The sequence below is a fragment of the Procambarus clarkii genome, chromosome 35 (genome assembly GCF_040958095.1).
Source record: "Procambarus clarkii isolate CNS0578487 chromosome 35, FALCON_Pclarkii_2.0, whole genome shotgun sequence".
In the NCBI taxonomy this organism is placed as follows: Eukaryota; Metazoa; Arthropoda; class Malacostraca; order Decapoda; family Cambaridae; genus Procambarus; species Procambarus clarkii.
In genome coordinates, this window is record NC_091184.1 from 37,009,387 (window position 1) to 37,028,539 (window position 19,153).

General features: G+C 48.7%; 1 protein-coding gene across 1 annotated transcript; it reads right to left on the reverse strand.

Annotated features, from left to right (window-relative positions):
- Positions 1 to 373: 373 nt before the first annotated feature.
- On the reverse strand, positions 374 to 1,105 carry LOC138371188 (uncharacterized). Its single transcript, XM_069336027.1, has one exon. The coding sequence runs from the start codon at positions 1,103 to 1,105 to the stop codon at positions 374 to 376; it is 732 nt and encodes a 243-aa protein (XP_069192128.1).
- Positions 1,106 to 19,153: the final 18,048 nt, after the last annotated feature.

Sequence of the window (19,153 nt, forward strand, 5' to 3'; positions counted from 1 at the left end):
AAACTCTGGCTCTCTGCACCAATTCGCAGTTTGAAATTCCGACTTTTTATACCAAAAATATGCCAATTATTAAAAGCGGCGGTTGGTCACATTTTGCCCAAACCCCCCTGCAGTTTTCAAAATATCCCAAATCCGATACCTGAGCCAAAATTTGGAGCCAAATTCTGGCTCTCTGCATGTATTTGCAGTTTAAAATTCCGAATTTTTATATCGAAAATATGCCAATTACTGAAAGCGGCGGTGGGTCACATTTTGCCCAAACCCCCCTGCAATTTTCAAAATATCCCAAACATCCTAAATTCGATACCTGAGCCATATTTTGGACCCAAATTCTGGCTCTCTGCACCTATTCGCCGTTTGAAATTCCGACTTTTTATACCAAAAATCTGCCAATTACTGAAAGCGGCAGTGGGTCACATTTTGCCCAAACCCCCCCTGCAGTTTTGTGGGTGAGTGTGCATGGTGGAGGAGTGTGCATGGTGGAGGAGTGTGCATGGTGGAGGAGTGTGTATGGTGGGGGAGTGTGCATGGTGGAGGAGTGTGCATGGTGGAGGAGTGTGCATGGTGGAGGAGTGTGCATGGTGGAGGAGTGTGTATGGTGGGGGAGTGTGCATGGTGGAGGAGTGTGTATGGTGGGGGAGTGTGCATGGTGGAGGAGTGTGTATGGTGGGGGAGTGTGCATGGTGGAGGAGTGTGCATGGTGGAGGAGTGTGCATGGTGGAGGAGTGTGCATGGTGGAGGAGTGTGCATGGTGGAGGAGTGTGTATGGTGGGGGAGTGTGCATGGTGGAGGAGTGTGCATGATGGATGAGTGCATGATGTAGGAGTGTGCATGATGGAGGAGTGTGCATGGTGGAGGAGTGTGCATGATGGAGGAGTGTGCATGATGTAGGAGTGTGCATGATGGAGGAGTGTGCATGGTGGAGGAGTGTGCATGATGGAGGAGTGTGCATGATGGAGGAGTGTGCATGGTGGAGGAGTGTGCATGGTGGAGGAGTGTGCATGGTGGAGGAGTGTGCATGGTGGAGGAGTGTGCATGATGGAGGAGTGTGCATGGTGGAGGAGTGTGCATGGTGGAGGAGTGTGCATGGTGGAGGAGTGTGCATGGTGGAGGAGTGTGCATGGTGGGGGACACATGATATCACAAGATGAGTGGCGCTGCCAAATAAACTCGCCCCTCGGGGCAAAATTTAAAAAAATATGGTGGGCGGTATAGACAGCCTGGAGATGATGCATGGATGGTGGCGCCAGGGCTGGTGGTGTGAGAGAGCAGTGTCTGGAGGTGAGGTATATAATGTCGCCTCACCTGACCCCTGCCTCTGGGGGACGGCGCGCTCTCCGCCCGGGCTAATGGCGCCACACTCCTCCATGCCTCCTGGTTTTTATCGCCGATTGGGTGATTTACTTCTGATACTACGTGAATGATGGCGGTTTGGCCTTCGCTGTAACTTAGCGGCGCAGCAAGCCATCCTGGATGACGCCAGGGGCGCCCCTGTTATTGACACCTTGAGGGACGCCATGTCGAGCTGCCTTGCGTCCGCGATGTGTCCATGCTGACCGTTGCCTGCTTGCCAACCTCTTTATTACCCAAAACATCCACTTTACTTCCCTTTTCTTATGTCTATATTTATCTAAGAACCTGAATACTAAAACTCTAAATGTTTTCTAGCGTTTTTTTTTAATTTATTATTAATATCCACTTAGTTTCTGGGCTTCAGGCAAATCTCTGAATCAAAATGAAGAAAACGAACGACCTCTGGTGACGAGGTCCGGTCGTTGAGGTCCGGTCGTCGCGAGGTCCGGTCGTCGTGAGGTCCGGTCGTCGTGAGGTCCGGTCGTCGTGATGTCCGGTCGTCGTGAGGTCCGGTCGTCGTGAGCTCCGGTCGTCGTGAGGTCCGGTCGTCGTGAGCTCCGGTCGTCGTGAGGTCCGGTAATTGCACATCTCAGGCGAGCTCTGAAGTCCAAGTTAATTCCCGTTGTCGGGGACAGGAAGCCTGCGGGTCATCGAGGCGCTCCCCAGGATGCATCTCACAACAGTTTACTTACTCAGGGCAACTATTTGCTGCAAGCTAGGTGATAAGGTAATTATGAGGAGAAAGTGCTAAGTCAGTATGGCTACATTGCTTTTGGAAGGAATTTGACACAGAGCTGAGATAAGCGGACAAGGAGCTAGGATAAGAGGTCAAGAAGCTAGGATATGAGGGCAAGGAGCTAGGATATGAGGTCAAGAAGCTAGGATATGAGGGTAAGGAGCTAGGATATGAGGACAAGGAGCTAGGATACGAGGACAAGGAGCTAGGATATGAGGACAAGGTGCTAGGATAAGAGGTCAAGAAGCTAGGATATGAGGGTAAGGAGCTAACCTTGAGGTGATTCCGGGGCTTAGCGATCCCGTGGCCCGGTCGTCGACCAGGCCTCCTGGTTGCTGGACTGGTCAACCAGGCTGTTGGACGCAGCTGCTCGCAGCCTGACGTATGAATCACAGCCTAGTTGATCAGGTATCCTTTGGAGGTGTTTGTCAAGTTCTCTCGTGAACACTGTGAGGGGTCGGCCAGTAATACCCCTTATGTGAAGTGAAAGCGTGTTGAACAGTCTCGGGCCTCTGATGTTGATAAAATTCTCTCTCAGAGTACCTGTTGTACCTTTGCTTTTCAACGGGGGTATTCTGCACATCCTGCCATGCCTTCTGGTCTCATGTGGGGTTATTTCTGTGTGCAGGTTTGGGACCAGCCCCTCTAATATTTTCCACGTGTAAATTATTATGTATCTCTCCCGCCTGCGCTCAAGGGAATACAGATTTAGGCTCTTTAGTCGGTCCCAATAGTTTAGATGCTTTACTGAGTGGATTCAAACAGTAAATGATCTCTGCACGCTCTCTAGGTCAGCAATTTCTCCAGCTTTAAAAGGGGCTGTCATTGTGCAGCAGTACTCCACTCTAAAGAGCACTAGCGTCTTGAAACGTAGACGTCTTGGACGTAGACCACTGTGCCACAGCCTCCCCCCCCCCCGATGCAACAACTACTTCAACACACAACCTTCTCGGACCACACTGACACACACTGACATGAAAGTGATCTGTTCTAACCTTGGAATGTGTTTGCAGCTGCTAAAAAAATCCAGTGCACGTGCAACATGTTTGTAAACATGCGCTCTGTTTGGCCCTCTGCACCCCTAGCTGGCACCTGCGACTCCTCTTGGCACCCCACAACTGTCACCCGCGGATTCCGCTGGCACCCACACTTGTTGCTGCAGGTAGCTGCTCCTGGTGATTCCCAAGACTCCCATTGGCACTCAGTACTCCTCTTGGCACCTCATACTCCAGCCGGTAATGAGGTGTGTGCCCTCACAAACGTGGTGTTGTGGTACCATGAGGTAAAGATGACTATCTTCATCCATAAAGCCATCGTCAGAAGAAGTGGCCAACCTCCTTGCCACACCTTCCTAATTATTCTCCTACTGACTACAACTTTATTATCGGTGCTAGATAGTCCTATAGGCTGCAAAGACTTAAGCCTAAGGCCCGGGGATCTTGGGAGCTCGCTAAACTTAGCTGTAAAAATATAATGCATGTTCTAAACCCATCATTTTATTCTTGGACAGAAGAAGTAGAAATAATCACGAGAAACAAAATTCAAAATTGAATTTTGCTACATTTTTGGCTGGTAAAACCATGAATAATTGCTTGACTGTCAGGTCTGCGCAAATGCTCTCACTCAAGGACAAGCAATTCAACTTGTATTTCATTCTTGCCCTCAGTTCTTGATCCGTCTTAAAGCAGAAAATGATTTCTTCCCCACTGAGTTAAATACCACCAGGCTCAAGGACAGTCCCAGAGAAATATATACATTTAGAAAGTCTGAAGAAAAGTTCTTTGACACAATTTGCTTCAACATATGCGCCTCGAAAATACATTCAATTTGAGAATTAGCTGCACTTACATTAAATTTCATATTCTCTTTGATCTGAATCAGTTCACTCACCAGGAGAAGATTCAAGATCCTAAGGATAGAATAAAATCAGGTGGTGTATATATAGACTGTTGCAATTCCTCATTCTTCATTTGCAAAATATTTTACAAGACTCCATTACGATTTCTGGTTCTCTTCCTCGGGTTGATGTACCAGTCTTAACAGTGTCATTCGTTCCAAATTGGTTGTTAAATGATTTGGCGGGTCGAGATTAGGTCCTTAGGATTAAGGACCTGTCCAAAACGCTGCGCGTGCTAGTGGCTGTAGTAAGATCTGTTGTGTGTGTCTGTATAATATATATATTTATATATATATAAATATATATAAATATATATATATATATATATATATATATATATATATATATATATATATATATATATATATATATATATATATATATATATATATATATATTCCTCCTTTATGTGTGTGTAAATCACGAAAATTTAACACCACGTGATGAAAAATGTGAGTGTCAGGCCACGGAGGAAAAACTGAAACAGGAATTTCCTTAAGTACTTTCGTATATTAATACATCTTCAGAAGGAATGAATTCATAAGAATTCATTCCTTATGGAATTCATTCCATAAGGTCGCTCTATTCATAAGAATAGAGCGACCTACCATGAACACCCAAATCACGGAACTATTTACTCTACCCACCATGAGAGTAAGGACAAGACAAGAACATATCGATGCCAACACAGAAGACAATGTCCAACATAACAGGCCAATTACACTGGATTAATCTTTGTGTTTAGATAGGAGATGCCTCGTATGGGCCAATAAGCCTTCTGCAGCCCCTATGTTTATCCCATATGTATCCCCCCATGTTTTCACCTTCATTGTATTATCACCTGACCTAATGCGGGTATAAAATCAACTAGTATTGTAAGATCTGTTCACTTGAGAATGAACCATGGAGGTTCGAAACGTCGTGCAAATTATACAAATAAGTGTAATACACTCTATAGTAAATCACTTCTTTTCTTCACCTTAAAAGTACGAAAATGAGTTTTGGAGAACTCCTATTTCAATTAAGCCCTGATGCTAAGAAAATAGTTAGAGGGATAGAAGCCCTAAACCAGAAAATAATAAATACAGAATATGCGGTCATATTCAATGAAACATGTTTGAAAGAAAACCTGCTGCCAGTATACACCAATATATATATATATATATATATATATATATATATATATATATATATATATATATATATATATATGTGTGTGTGTGTGTGTGTGTGTGTGTGTGTGTGTGTGTGTGTGTGTGTGTGTGTGTGTGTGTGTGTGTGTGTGTGTGTGTGTGTGTGTAGAGCCACTGAACAAAACAATGTATAGAGAGTTTGCACAGGGCCAAAGAATTGGCATAATGTGGCACAGTGCCAAGAGCTGCCCAGCACGAGTTAAGGAGTGTGGACAACAGAGTACATAGTCAGCTAAAGCCTTTCCTTTGCGTATCAATACCTGGACGCCATTAAACTTTCCACCCCTCTGACTTGCGTTGTCATAAGATTGACTTCGACGATTGGAAATATCCAAATGATTCCTTTTCATGAAGTAAAAAATAAATAAAAACTTAGGGAATGAGCCTTGGCAGCGTGACCATCAAGGTTAAGGATCTGTGTGAAACTCTCCACCGCTCTCACCTTGAGAACATGTCATTAAGTCACTGTGAGGCTGTTCAAATTACCACTATCAGCAGTGGAATCCATTGATTATGAAAAGCATTTAGCTTTTTTTTATCTCAGTGATGATCACTTTGAATAGCTTGTGGCCTATTACTTGAAATCAGTTCATCACATGTAGTGGATGATATATATGAAACAAAGCCGTTCACGCCAAGGTTTTCCAAGTGAGTTGGGGGGAAATGGGTCAGTCAGGTCCTCTATACTAGGGACAGACTGGGTCATAAAATTGGCACCGGCATTTTTCAATCTTCCCACATGCACCACATACACATAGGGACTGTCTCCATGCACCACATACACATAGGGACTGTCTCCATGCACCACATACACACAGGGACTGTCTCCATGCACCACATACACACAGGGACTGTCTCCATGCACCACATACACACAGGGACTGTCTCCATGCACCACATACACACAGGGACTATCTCCATGCACCACATACACACAGGGACTGTCTCCATGCACCACATACACACAGGGACTGTCTCCATGCACCACATACACACAGGGACTGTCTCCATGCACCACATACACACAGGGACTGTCTCCATGCACCACATACACACAGGGACTGTCTCCATGCACCACATACACACAGGGACTGTCTCCATGCACCACATACACACAGGGACTGTCTCCATGCACCACATACACACAGGGACTGTCTCCATGCACCACATACACACAGGGACTGTCTCCATGCACCACATACACATAGGGACTGTCTCCATGCACCACATACACATAGGGACTGTCTCCATGCACCACATACACACAGGGACTGTCTCCATGCACCACATACACACAGGGACTGTCTCCATGCACCTCATACACACAGGGACTGTCTCCATGCACCACATACACACAGGGACTGTCTCCATGCACCACATACACACAGGGACTGTCTCCATGCACCTCATACACATAGGGACTGTCTCCATGCACCACATACACATAGGGACTGTCTCCATGCTGCAGGAGGAGGGAGGGGGCAGCAGGAGGCGAGGCAGGGGGCGGTGGTGGTGTCTTTATGCCGTGTATGTCTATCAGTAAGGGGGAGGGGGGGGGGAAGGTTCCCTGGTGTGCACTGACTCCACAATTACTTCAGGTGACCTCAGCCTCGTGCTGCTTGGAGGACACTTACTCTCTACACCTTTGTTTATGTGAGAGGTGAAGGGGGTTGGGGGTGGAGCGAGGCTGCTCTCAGAATTAACAATCAACCATTTTAAGTGGTCATGTATAAGCATTAAATAATACCAAATGTTATAATTCACAGAATACAGAATGATGTAGCGAGTTATGTGTGTGTAGCTCAGGGTATGCGCGCGCAAAGGGACACGAGTGACAGCTGAAATCCCACACGCGTCAAAGAGATTCCAGAGAGATCTTCTCAAACGACCCAATGAGAAAGGGAGGCATCAGCGGGAGACGTCATAGTTGCGAGGAAGGGTTCACGACCTGAAGGTTCGTGAACCTACAAAGACACGGTAAAGTGGGCAGAGCTTGGCATAGATCAGTCAGTTGGCAGGAAGCCCTGAAGGAAATGAGACTGTGTAATTAAAGAACTATGCGAATTGTCTGCCACTATCATCCATTAACAGGAAATGTAAGAGAGATAGAGAGCAGATAATATAATGTTGACCAGACCACACACTAGAAATTGAAGGGACGACGACGTTTCGGTCCGTCCTGGACCATTCTCAAGTCGATTGTGTGACGGACCGAAACGTCGTCGTCCCTTCAATTTCTAGTGTGTGGTCTGGTCAACATACTTCAGCCACGTTATTGTGACTCATCGCCTAGATAATATAATATTCAGCTGCCCTGGACGCCACACCAGTCTTTCAGGATGTGAAAAGCTGTGAAAATATGGAAGTGTTCATAAACGTCACTCGAAGGCAGTTTTAACAAGGGATCTCTCAACCAGTCGACTGGTTGAAAGAATAATGCACACAATATCACACACAGGCTGTTAGAACAAACCTTTGTGGGGATAATATGTCCAGACAGGATGTGCTGAAGAGTCAGGCAGAAGAAAAGGAATACATCCCGAAGGAGGAAACAGTTCAGAAGTTAATCACCTCCCCCTCCCCACACATACACCCTTGTCATGGGAATATTAGGGAGGACAGGTAATCTGAAAGTGCCTGAACACTTGGTTGTACCCAGCTTCCCTTCTCTCTCTCCCTCCAACCTCCCCTCATCACCCTAGCACAACCCATCCCACTAAAAGTACAGCCCCCCCCCCTTCTCGAATACTCTTGCCCTGTTTACCACGCATCAAGCACCTGTTAATCCCCCATCACAAAATTATTCCCTACTCCCCGTCATCCCGCGGCATCCCCGCCCTTCCCATCCTCTTCCCTAACTCCTTCCCCCCCAAAATAACCCTACTGACACACTGCTCTCCCAGTTACTACACCAACACATGTTTCCCTACGGACCTTCTTCAACACTCTACAATACCTTAATACAGGAAAGATAAAAAAAGAAAACCTCCAAGAGGAAGGAAATAGCATAATAAACAAATTCAGATACAATAGCACATTCAGATAACAGCACATAGTTCAACATAGAATATCTCAGGGCAAAAAATTTGAGTTTAAATGTCCTGAGAAGATATAAATGGCCTATAGGATGTACCCTGGCTGACGAGAGGCAGACGACCGGAATGAACACATAATGTTGAGAACCCAATAACAGCTACCAGGTGAATGACTAGGAGCCAGGACTAGGAACCAGGACTAGGAGCCAGGACTAGGAGCCAAGACTAGGAGCCGGGACTAGGAGCCAGGACTAGGAGCTAGGACTAGGAGCCAGGACTAGGAGCCAGGACTAGGAGCCAGGACTAGGAGCCAGGACTAGGAGCCAAGACTAGGAGCCGGGACTAGGAGCCAGGACTAGGAGCTAGGACTAGGAGCCAGGACTAGGAGCCAGGACTAGGAGCCAAGACTAGGAGCTAGGACTAGGAGCCAGGACTAGGAGCCAGGACTAGGAGCCAGGACTAGGAGCCAAGACTAGGAGCCGGGACTAGGAGCCAGGACTAGGAGCTAGGACTAGGAGCCAGGACTAGGAGCCAGGACTAGGAGCCAAGACTAGGAGCCGGGACTAGGAGCCAGGACTAGGAGCTAGGACTAGGAGCCAGGACTAGGAGCCAGGACTAGGAGCCAAGACTAGGAGCCAGGACTAGGAGCCAGGACTAGGAGCCAGGACTAGGAGCCAGGACTAGGAGCCAAGACTAGGAGCCAGGACTAGGAGCCAGGACTAGGAGCTAGGACTAGGAGCCAGGACTAGGAGCCAGGACTAGGAGCCAAGACTAGGAGCCAGGACTAGGAGCCAGGACTAGGAGCCAAGACTAGGAGCCAGGACTAGGAGCCAGGACTAGGAGCCAAGACTAGGAGCCAGGACTAGGAGCCAAGACTAGGAGCCGGGACTAGGAGCCAGGACTAGGAGCCAGGACTAGGAGCCAGGACTAGGAGCCAGGACTAGGAGCCAGGACTAGGAGCTAGGACTAGGAGCCAGGACTAGGAGCCAGGACTAGGAGCCAAGACTAGGAGCCAGGACTAGGAGCCAGGACTAGGAGCCAGGACTAGGAGCCAGGACTAGGAGCCAGGACTAGGAGCCAAGACTAGGAGCCAAGACTAGGAGCCAGGACTAGGAGCCAGGACTAGGAGCCAGGACTAGGAACCAGGACTAGGAGCCAGGACTAGGAGCCAGGACTAGGAGCCAGGACTAGGAGCCAGGACTAGGAGCCAGGACTAGGAGCCAGGACTAGGAGCCAGGACTAGGAGCCAGGACTAGGAGCCAGGACTAGGAACCAGGACTAGGAGCCAGGACTAGGAGCCAGGACTAGGAGCCAGGACTAGGAGCTAGGACTAGGAGCCAGGACTAGGAGCCAGGACTAGGAGCCAGGACTAGGAGCCGGGACTAGGAGCCAGGACTAGGAGCCGGGACTAGGAGCCAGGACTAGGAGCCGGGACTAGGAGCCAGGACTAGGAGCCAGGACTAGGAGCCAGGACTAGGAGCCAGGACTAGGAGCCAGGACTATGAGCCAGGACTAGGAGCCAGGACTAGGAGCCAGGACTAGGAGCCAGGACTAGGAGCCAGGACTAGGAGCCAGGGCTAGGAACCAGGACTAGGAGCCAGGACTAGGAGCCAGGACTAGGAGCCGGGAATAGGAGCCAGGACTAGGAGCCAAGACTAGGAGCCAGGACTAGGAGCCAAGACTAGGAGCCAGGACTAGGAGCCAAGACTAGGAGCCAGGACTAGGAGCCAAGACTAGATGCCAGGACTAGGAGCCAGGACTAGGAGCCAGGACTAGGAACCAGGACTAGGAGCCAGGACTAGGAGCCAGGACTAGGAGCCAAGACTAGGAGCCGGGACTAGGAGCCAGGACTAGGAGCCAAGACTAGGAGCCAGGACTAGGAGCCAGGACTAGGAGCCAGGACTAGGAGCCGGGACTAGGAGCCAGGACTAGGAACCAAGACTAGGAGCCAGGACTAGGAGCCAAGACTAGGAGCCAGGACTAGGAGCCAAGACTAGGAGCCAGGACTAGGAGCCAGGACTAGGAGCCAGGACTAGGAGCCAGGACTAGGAGCCAAGACTAGGAGCCGGGACTAGGAGCCAGGACTAGGAACCAGGACTAGGAGCCAGGACTGGGAGCCAGGACTAGGAGCCAGGACTAGGAGCCAGGACTAGGAGCCAGGACTAGGAGCCAGGACTAGGAGCCAGGACTAGGAACCAGGACTAGGAGCCAGGACTAGGAGCCGAGACTAGGAGCCAGGACTAGGAACCAGGACTAGGAGCCAGGAATAGGAGCCAGGGCTAGGAACCAGGACTAGGAGCCAGGACTAGGAGCCAGGACTAGGAGCCAGGACTAGGAGCCAGGACTAGGAGCCAGGACTAGGAGCCAGGACTAGGAGCCAAGACTAGATGCCAGGACTAGGAGCCGGGAATAGGAGCCAGGGCTAGGAGCCGGGACTAGGAGCCAGGACTAGGAGCCAGGACTAGGAGCCAGGACTAGGAGCCAGGACTAGGAGCCAGGACTAGGAGCCAGGACTAGGAGCCGGGACTAGGAGCCAGGACTAGGAACCAGGACTAGGAGCCAGGACTAGGAGCCAGGACTAGGAGCCAAGACTAGGAACCAGGACTAGGAGCCAGGACTAGGAGCCAGGACTAGGAGCCAGGACTAGGAGCCAGGACTGGGAGCCAGGACTAGGAGCCAGGACTAGGAGCCAGGACTAGGAGCCAGGACTAGGAGCCAGGACTAGGAGCCGGGACTAGGAGCCAGGACTAGGAACCAGGACTAGGAGCCAGGACTAGGAGCCAAGACTAGATGCCAGGACTAGGAGCCGGGAATAGGAGCCAGGGCTAGGAACCAGGACTAGGAGCCAGGACTAGGAGCCAGGACTAGGAGCCAGGACTAGGAGCCAGGACTAGGAGCCAGGACTAGGAGCCAGGACTAGGAGCCAAGACTAGATGCCAGGACTAGGAGCCGGGAATAGGAACCAGGGCTAGGAACCAGGACTAGGAGCCAGGACTAGGAGCCAGGACTAGGAGCCAGGACTAGGAGCCAGGACTAGGAGCCAGGACTAGGAGCCAGGACTAGGAGCCGGGACTAGGAGCCAGGACTAGGAACCAGGACTAAAACTAAAACAAGATGAAAAACAGATGACTCACTGTCATGTATGTACATATAAGACTTAAAAAGAGTTTTACACATTGAATGGAAACTACCACAAAATAAAGCGTGAAACATTCAATCAGCCAACAGAATTAGCAGCGTTAATATAGCAGGTGAGGAAGTTAGAGATGCCGGATGAAACAATGAGTGTGTTGATGATGCATCTCAAGGGACAGGAGGGAGGGAATTATCAGGGGAGAGTGCCATGCCATTACGACTATATAGCACTTGGAAGGGGTCAGGATAAGGATTTGGGATGGACGGGGAGGGGGGGGGGGGGAGGAATGGTGCCCAACCACTTGGATGGTCGGGGATTAAACGCCGATCTGCATGAAGCGAGACCGTCGCTCTACCGTCCAGCCCAAGTGGTTGGGTCCTGGCAGATGAAGACCTGAGCAGATCATTGGCAATGGTCTCCGACACCTCACTACACAAAGGGTAACTCTCAATGGAACGGAAGTCAGCCAATGTTCCTTCAATAATCAAGGAAGGTGACCGGACTGAGCTCCTAAGTAATAAGTCCTTCACATGCATTCCCCTACAAAACAATAGAGAGAAAATGAGTGAATTATCCAGAGGATGCGAACCTTGTTTCCAAACACCAACCTAGATTCAGTGAAGGCAGGTCCTTCTTGAAGACTTGCTCGACTTTACGACACACCGATAGTGATGTTTGCAGGAATAGGAAGGCTAGGATGAATGTGTCTTCCCGGACTGTCAGAAGGCATCTGATACAGTTCCACGCAACAGACTGCAATACTAATGTAAGAATTAAGCAGTGATTACAGTTTTTTTTATATAATTGGATTAAAGAACACTACTCCGATGAACACTGAGGGTCTCGGTGATGAACCACAAGAGTCAGTACTACAAGATATATTATTTATAATATACGTAAATGACTTAAAGGAGGAAGTTGGTGCATTCATATGCACCAGTTCAGAAGTTAATTACCTCTCCCCGCTCCCCATACTTGCCATGAGTCTGCAGATGGCGGGGGGAAAAAGGCTGCAGTTTGACCTGAATTAACTCCCCGTATGGTCGGGAAAATGTCTACAAGACTTCAACTTTGTAAGGTACAGATGACTGGCAGGGGAGTGAGAAGATCTTGTGAGCAATGTGAAACAAAAAGGAGACTCCTTTCTGAAGTAACACAACAAAATAAAACGACCTCTGTGGTGTGGGGTCACATGTGTGGGGTCACCTATGTGGTGTGGGGTCACATGTGTGGGGTCACCTCTGTGGTGTGGGGTCACATGTGTGGGGTCACCTATGTGGTGTGGGGTCACATGTGTGGGATGTGGGGGGTCACCTCTGTGGTGTGGGGTCACATGTGTGGGATGTGGGGGGTCACCTCTGTGGTGTGGGGTCACCTCTGTGGTGTGGGGTCACATGTGTGGGATGTGGGGGGTCACCTCTGTGGTGTGGGGTCACATGTGTGGGATGTGGGGGGTCACCTCTGTGGTGTGGGGTCACATGTGTGGGATGTAGGGGTCACCTATGTGGTGTAGGGAGCTACCTGTGTTGAGCTGAATTACCTGCATGTTGTGTGGGGTCACTTGTGTGGTATGGGATCACTCAGCTGTGTTGTGTGGGGTCACTTGTGTGGTATGGGATCACTCAGCTGTGTTGTGTGGGGTCACTTGTGTGGTATGGGATCACTCAGCTGTGTGGGGTCACTCACCTGTGTGGGGTCACTCACCTGTGTGGGGTCACTCACCTGTGTGGGGTCACTCACCTGTGTGGGGTCACTCACCTGTGTGGGGTCACTCACCTGAGCCACAGTGTGGAGGCGGGAGGAGGGGAGGGGAGAGAAAGCTTGTCACCAACCTGTACTGCTTGCCTCAGCTCCTCCAGGTGTGAGGATGCCAAGATTTCTGTCTTGGGTCACCACACCTACTCTTCCTCCTCCTCCTCCTCCTCCTCCTCCTCCTCCTCCTTCCTCCTCCTCCTCCATTTATTATTCTAACATTCTCCAATCTGTCTGCACGCCTCGTAAAGTTTTATATTATTTTGGACAAAACTTGTGAAGATTTGTCCTCGTTTTGTTTTTCCCTCTCTCCTGTTCCACTCCTCCTTACCTACTGCCCTTCACCCAGCCTTCCTTCAAGGCATCACGGATATTAGCAGTGATATTGAGAGTAATTAATACACAGTAATTTAATACATACCGCAGTTCTCTAATAGTTTATTATCATAATTAATCACAAATGCATTATTATGCTGTTCAGCATAATTGCCAGGAATAATTTATTTTAGATAAATTGAAATTATATGAACCCAAGTACAATAGGTTTACTGGTATTCCTGTAATGTATTGTTATACGTGTGTGTGTTGTATCTAATGGCTAGATTTGCCTAACAAGGCGATTTTTCTTAATGTATTAAAATGTTAATTACTATTATTATTATTATTTTATAAATACAAGAGTTCTTACACTTATAATTTCCTAAGTCTTGTAATTTTCTTGTATCTTGCAGTAATAATAAGAACTGAAATAAGATAATTTTCTCTTATGCCACAATAAAGATTTTCCTAGTATATGGCTAGGCATGTATATGCCTAGATATATATGGTATATGGATGAGAGAGAGACCCGGGCGCAGGTATTAATACGAAGTAATAATACGTCTCCAGAGAGACGTATTAATACCCAGGATAACATCAGCAGCATACTGTACAGTGACAAAAGTTATAATGTTATTTAGGAACCTAAATAAACAGGTATTCCGATCACTAGACACAGCATACTCGAGACCATTTCTAGAATATGCCGCCCCATCGTGGAGCTCCATTTACAAAAGATACAAAGAAACTTAAAAAATGTTCAATGATTTGCAACGAGACTCGTCCCAAAATTGCAAGACATGGAGGATGAACAAGGATCTGAACCTAACGAGACTAGATAAGAGTCGACATCATAATCAGCTCGATTACGGGCTATTCATGCCCGTGCCACCTTTTGGCTGGCTTGATAACCAATCATCAGTCAGCTCAACCCAATCAAAACCGATACATGTAAATGTCTGTACATTTATAATTGGTTAAGGTTACATAAAATTAATCTTAGAATGTTTCTAATGTATTAAAGACATTAGTAATACGGGGTCACATTAGTAATTAGTAATACTACAGAAACATTAGTATTACATCTCAAGTATATTAATTATATTAAAATTACTATATGAGTATATCACGTTGACATTATTATATTCCCTACGATTCCGATTTTGATTAGAAATTTTATCAATAATTTATTTAACAATCATCACACTTGAGGCTGCAATGAACAGTTGTTACAACCATACAACAACCTACAGTTTACTAGTTACAGCTAATTACAGTTAGAGCTGAGACCAATATTGACCAAAATATATCAGAAAATTACAATGACGAGGAAGGCAATTTAATGGATTATCTAATACGAACTAAATATTCCATGAAATTACAAAACTTTGCACACCCCTCAAAATTTTACATAATGGGGGGAACGTGGTGGGGGTTAAAGTGGTGGGGGTTAAAGTGGTGGGGGTTAGAGTGGTGGGGGTTAGAGTGGTGGGGGTTAGAGTGGTGGGGGTTGAAGTGGTGGGGGTTAGAGTGGTGGGGGTTAGAGTGGTGGGGGTTAGAGTGGTGGGGGAATAGTGTGGTGGGGGTTAGAGTGGTGGGGTTAGAGTAGTGGGGGTTAGAGTGGTGGGGGTTAGAGTGGTGGGGGTTAGAGTGGTGGGGGTTAGAGTGGTGGGGGAATAGTGTGGTGGGGGTTAGAGTGGTGGGGGTTGAAGTGGTGGGGGTTAGAGTGGTGGGGGTTAGAGTGGTGGGGGTTAGAGTGGTGGGGGTTAGAGTGGTGGGGGAATAGTGTGGTGGGGGTTAGAGTGGTGGGGTTAGAGTAGTGGGGGTTAGAGTGGTGGGGGTTAAAGTGGTGGGGGTTAGAGTAGTGGGGGAATAGTGTGGAGACGCTTTATTAGGGGGGACACCTCACAATGGTCGGGTCGCTGAACCGCGAGTGTTGGAAATGGTCCAAGTAAAAACTTCCCAATACTGTAAATGCGAATATATAAATGAAGAAGAGTTACGAAAAGGATTCCAAGATAATAGCACAACCTCAGGTTCCCGGGGAGTGAGCCGCATATGTGGCATGAGGAAGTGTGTGGCATGAGGAAGTGTGTGGCATGAGGAAGTGTGTGGCATGAGGAAGTGTGTGGCATGAGGAAGTGTGTGTGGCATGAGGAAGTGTGTGTGGCATGAGGAAGTGTGTGTGGCATGAGGAAGTGTGTGGCATGATGAAGTGTGTGTGGCATGAGGAAGTGTGTGGCATGAGGAAGTGTGTGTGGCATGAGGAAGTGTGTGGCATGAGGAAGTGTGTGGCATGAGGAAGTGTGTGGCATGAGGAAGTGTGTGGCATGAGGAAGTGTGTGTGGCATGAGGAAGTGTGTGGCATGAGGAAGTGTGTGGCATGAGGAAGTGTGTGTGGCATGAGGAAGTGTGTGGCATGAGGAAGTGTGTGTGGCATGAGGAAGTGTGTGGCATGAGGAAGTGTGTGTGGCATGAGGAAGTGTGTGTGGCATGAGGAAGTGTGTGGCATGAGGAAGTGTGTGGCATGAGGAAGTGTGTGTGGCATGAGGAAGTGTGTGGCATGAGGAAGTGTGTGTGGCATGAGGAAGTGTGTGTGGCATGAGGAAGTGTGTGTGGCATGAGGAAGTGTGTGGCATGAGGAAGTGTGTGGCATGAGGAAGTGTGTGGCATGAGGAAGTGTGTGTGGCATGAGGAAGTGTGTGGCATGAGGAAGTGTGTGTGGCATGAGGAAGTGTGTGTGGCATGAGGAAGTGTGTGTGGCATGAGGAAGTGTGTGTGGCATGAGGAAGTGTGTGTGGCATGAGGAAGTGTGTGGCATGAGGAAGTGTGTGTGGTATGAGGAAGTGTGTGTGGCATGAGGAAGTGTGTGTGGCATGAGGAAGTGTGTGTGGCATGAGGAAGTGTGTGTGGCATGAGGAAGTGTGTGTGGCATGAGGAAGTGTGTGTGGCATGAGGAAGTGTGTGGCACGAGGAAGTGTGTGGCATGAGGAAGTGTGTGGCATGAGGAAGTGTGTGGCATGAGGAAGTGTGTGTGGCATGAGGAAGTGTGTGTGGCATGAGGAAGTGTGTGTGGCATGAGGAAGTGTGTGTGGCATGAGGAAGTGTGTGGCACGAGGAAGTGTGTGGCATGAGGAAGTGTGTGGCATGAGGAAGTGTGTGGCATGAGGAAGTGTGTGTGGCATGAGGAAGTGTGTGTGGCATGAGGAAGTGTGTGTGGCATGAGGAAGTGTGTGGCATGAGGAAGTCTGTGGCATGAGGAAGTGTGTGTGGCATGAGGAAGTGTGTGTGGCATGAGGAAGTGTGTGTGGCATGAGGAAGTGTGTGGCATGAGGAAGTCTGTGGCATGAGGAAGTGTGTGTGGCATGAGGAAGTGTGTGTGGCATGAGGAAGTGTGTGGCACGAGGAAGTGTGTGGCATGAGGAAGTGTGTGGCATGAGGAAGTGTGTGTGGCATGAGGAAGTGTGTGTGGCATGAGGAAGTGTGTGTGGCATGAGGAAGTGTGTGGCATGAGGAAGTCTGTGGCATGAGGAAGTGTGTGTGGCATGAGGAAGTGTGTGTGGCATGAGGAAGTGTGTGGCACGAGGAAGTGTGTGTGGCATGAGGAAGTGTGTGTGGCATGAGGAAGTGTGTGGCATGAGGAAGTGTGTGGCATGAGGAAGTGTGTGTGGCATGAGGAAGTGTGTGTGGCATGAGGAAGTGTGTGGCACGAGAAAGTGTGTGTGGCATGAGGAAGTGTGTGTGGCATGAGGAAGTGTGTGTGGCATGAGGAAGTGTGTGTGGCATGAGGAAGTGTGTGGCATGAGGAAGTGTGTGTGGCATGAGGAAGTGTGTGTGGCATGAGGAAGTGTGTGTGGCATGAGGAAGTGTGTGGCACGAGGAAGTGTGTGTGGCATAGGGAAGTGTGTGTGGCATGAGGAAGTGTGTGGCATGAGGAAGTGTGAGTGGCATGAGGAAGTGTGTGGCATGAGGAAGATTGTGGCATGAGGAAGAGTGTGGCATGAGGAAGTGTGTGGCATGAGGAAGTGTGAGTGGCATGAGGAAGTGTGTGGCATGAGGAAGTGTGTGGCATGAGGAAGTGTGTGTGGCATGAGGAAGTGTGAGTGGCATGAGGAAGTGTGTGGCATGAGGAAGTGTGAGTGGCATGAGGAAGTGTGTGGCATGAGGAAGTGTGTGTGGCATGAGGAAGTGTGTGGCATGAGGAAGTGTGTGTGGCATGAGGAAGTGTGTGTGGCATGAGGAAGTGTGTGTGGCATGAGGAAGTGTGTGGCATGAGGAAGTGTGTGTGGCATGAGGAAGTGTGTGTGGCATGAGGAAGTGTGAGTGGCATGAGGAAGTGTGTGGCATGAGGAAGTGTGTGGCATGAGGAAGTGTGTGTGGCATGAGGAAGTGTGAGTGGCATGAGGAAGTGTGAGTGGCATGAGGAAGTGTGTGGCATGAGGAAGTGTGTGTGGCATGAGGAAGTGTGAGTGGCATGAGGAAGTGTGTGACATGAGGAAGTGTGTGGCATGAGGAAGTGTGTGGCATGAGGAAGTGTATGAATGAGAAAGTGTGACATGATGAAGAATGGCATGAGGCAGGAAGAAGAGTGTGGCATGAGAGAGTGTGTGTGGCATGAGAAAGTGTGTGTGGCATGAGAAAGTGTGTGTGGCATGAGCAAGAGCGTGAATGAGGAAGACAGGGTAGTTAGAGTGAGACACGTGGTCCAGGAACGACCCACCATGACGCAGGGTCGTACAATCACTCCCCTGAAGAGTTTGACGACCTGCTCTCTCCTCCTCACTCCCTCCACACCCTTTTTTTCTTCTCTCTCTTTTTTTTTTTACACATCTGGGTACAGGAGTTGGCGACCTCTGACTCCTGTTAGCAGGCTTTGCCTGCCTTGAGTTCCTGATAAGCCTTACTCCTACTAATTTTCCCTGGAACACGACCTTCCAATTCGTTTACAACCAGGTCCCAGTTACCACTGAAAAACAGGGACGAACAGTTAAAGATTGGTCCCCAGTCAGTCATCCTGGGTGGGGCCAGTGTGTGAGGGTAAGGGGGGGGGGGGTAACAAAGGTGCGAGGACCTTGACACCTGGCTTCCCACACCTTATTAAGTCGTGAACCTTTTCGCCAGAAGACAGATATAATGATTAAGTATCACCGCAACTCACTACACGTACACCGAGGATGTTCTCTAGGTGAAGGCAACTGAGATACACTTAAGCCAAGGAAAGCATGATGAAGACAAGTGAGGCATGTATAATAATAATAATAATAATAATAATAATAAGAAGAAGAATGAAGGTGGCCGCGGGAGAAAATCAGCAATATCAAAAATTCGTCTTGGATACAAATACTCATGGAGTCTCGCGATGGAAATAACAGCGGAGTTGCAGAATCTGTGGTGAGAGTGACGGACACCGCCTTGACCACTACCTGAGAGAATGTCAGCAAGAGACATTAGACATACCTGTAGCATTATAAACATTAGTAATACGAGACTTAGATCTCAACGACAAATGCCTTAGTCGTTGAGATGAAAGTCTGGCTCTAACCACACACTCAGACCTTGACAAAGCACTCGTGAGAGTGCGATAGACTTTACATAAATTTCTTCCTATTTCTTCCTATTAAGGGGGGGAAGGGGTGGTGTTGTGCATGATGCTATGGCAGAATATCCACTCACAGGATAAGTGACGCTGCCCAATGCTGTCAATATGGTGGTGTGTCCACTCACAGGATGAGT

Bases quoted from the DNA above. Each gene is read 5' to 3' on its own strand.
- LOC138371188 (XM_069336027.1), bottom strand. From the start codon at position 1,105: ATGCACACTCCTCCACCATGCACACTCCTCCACCATGCACACTCCTCC.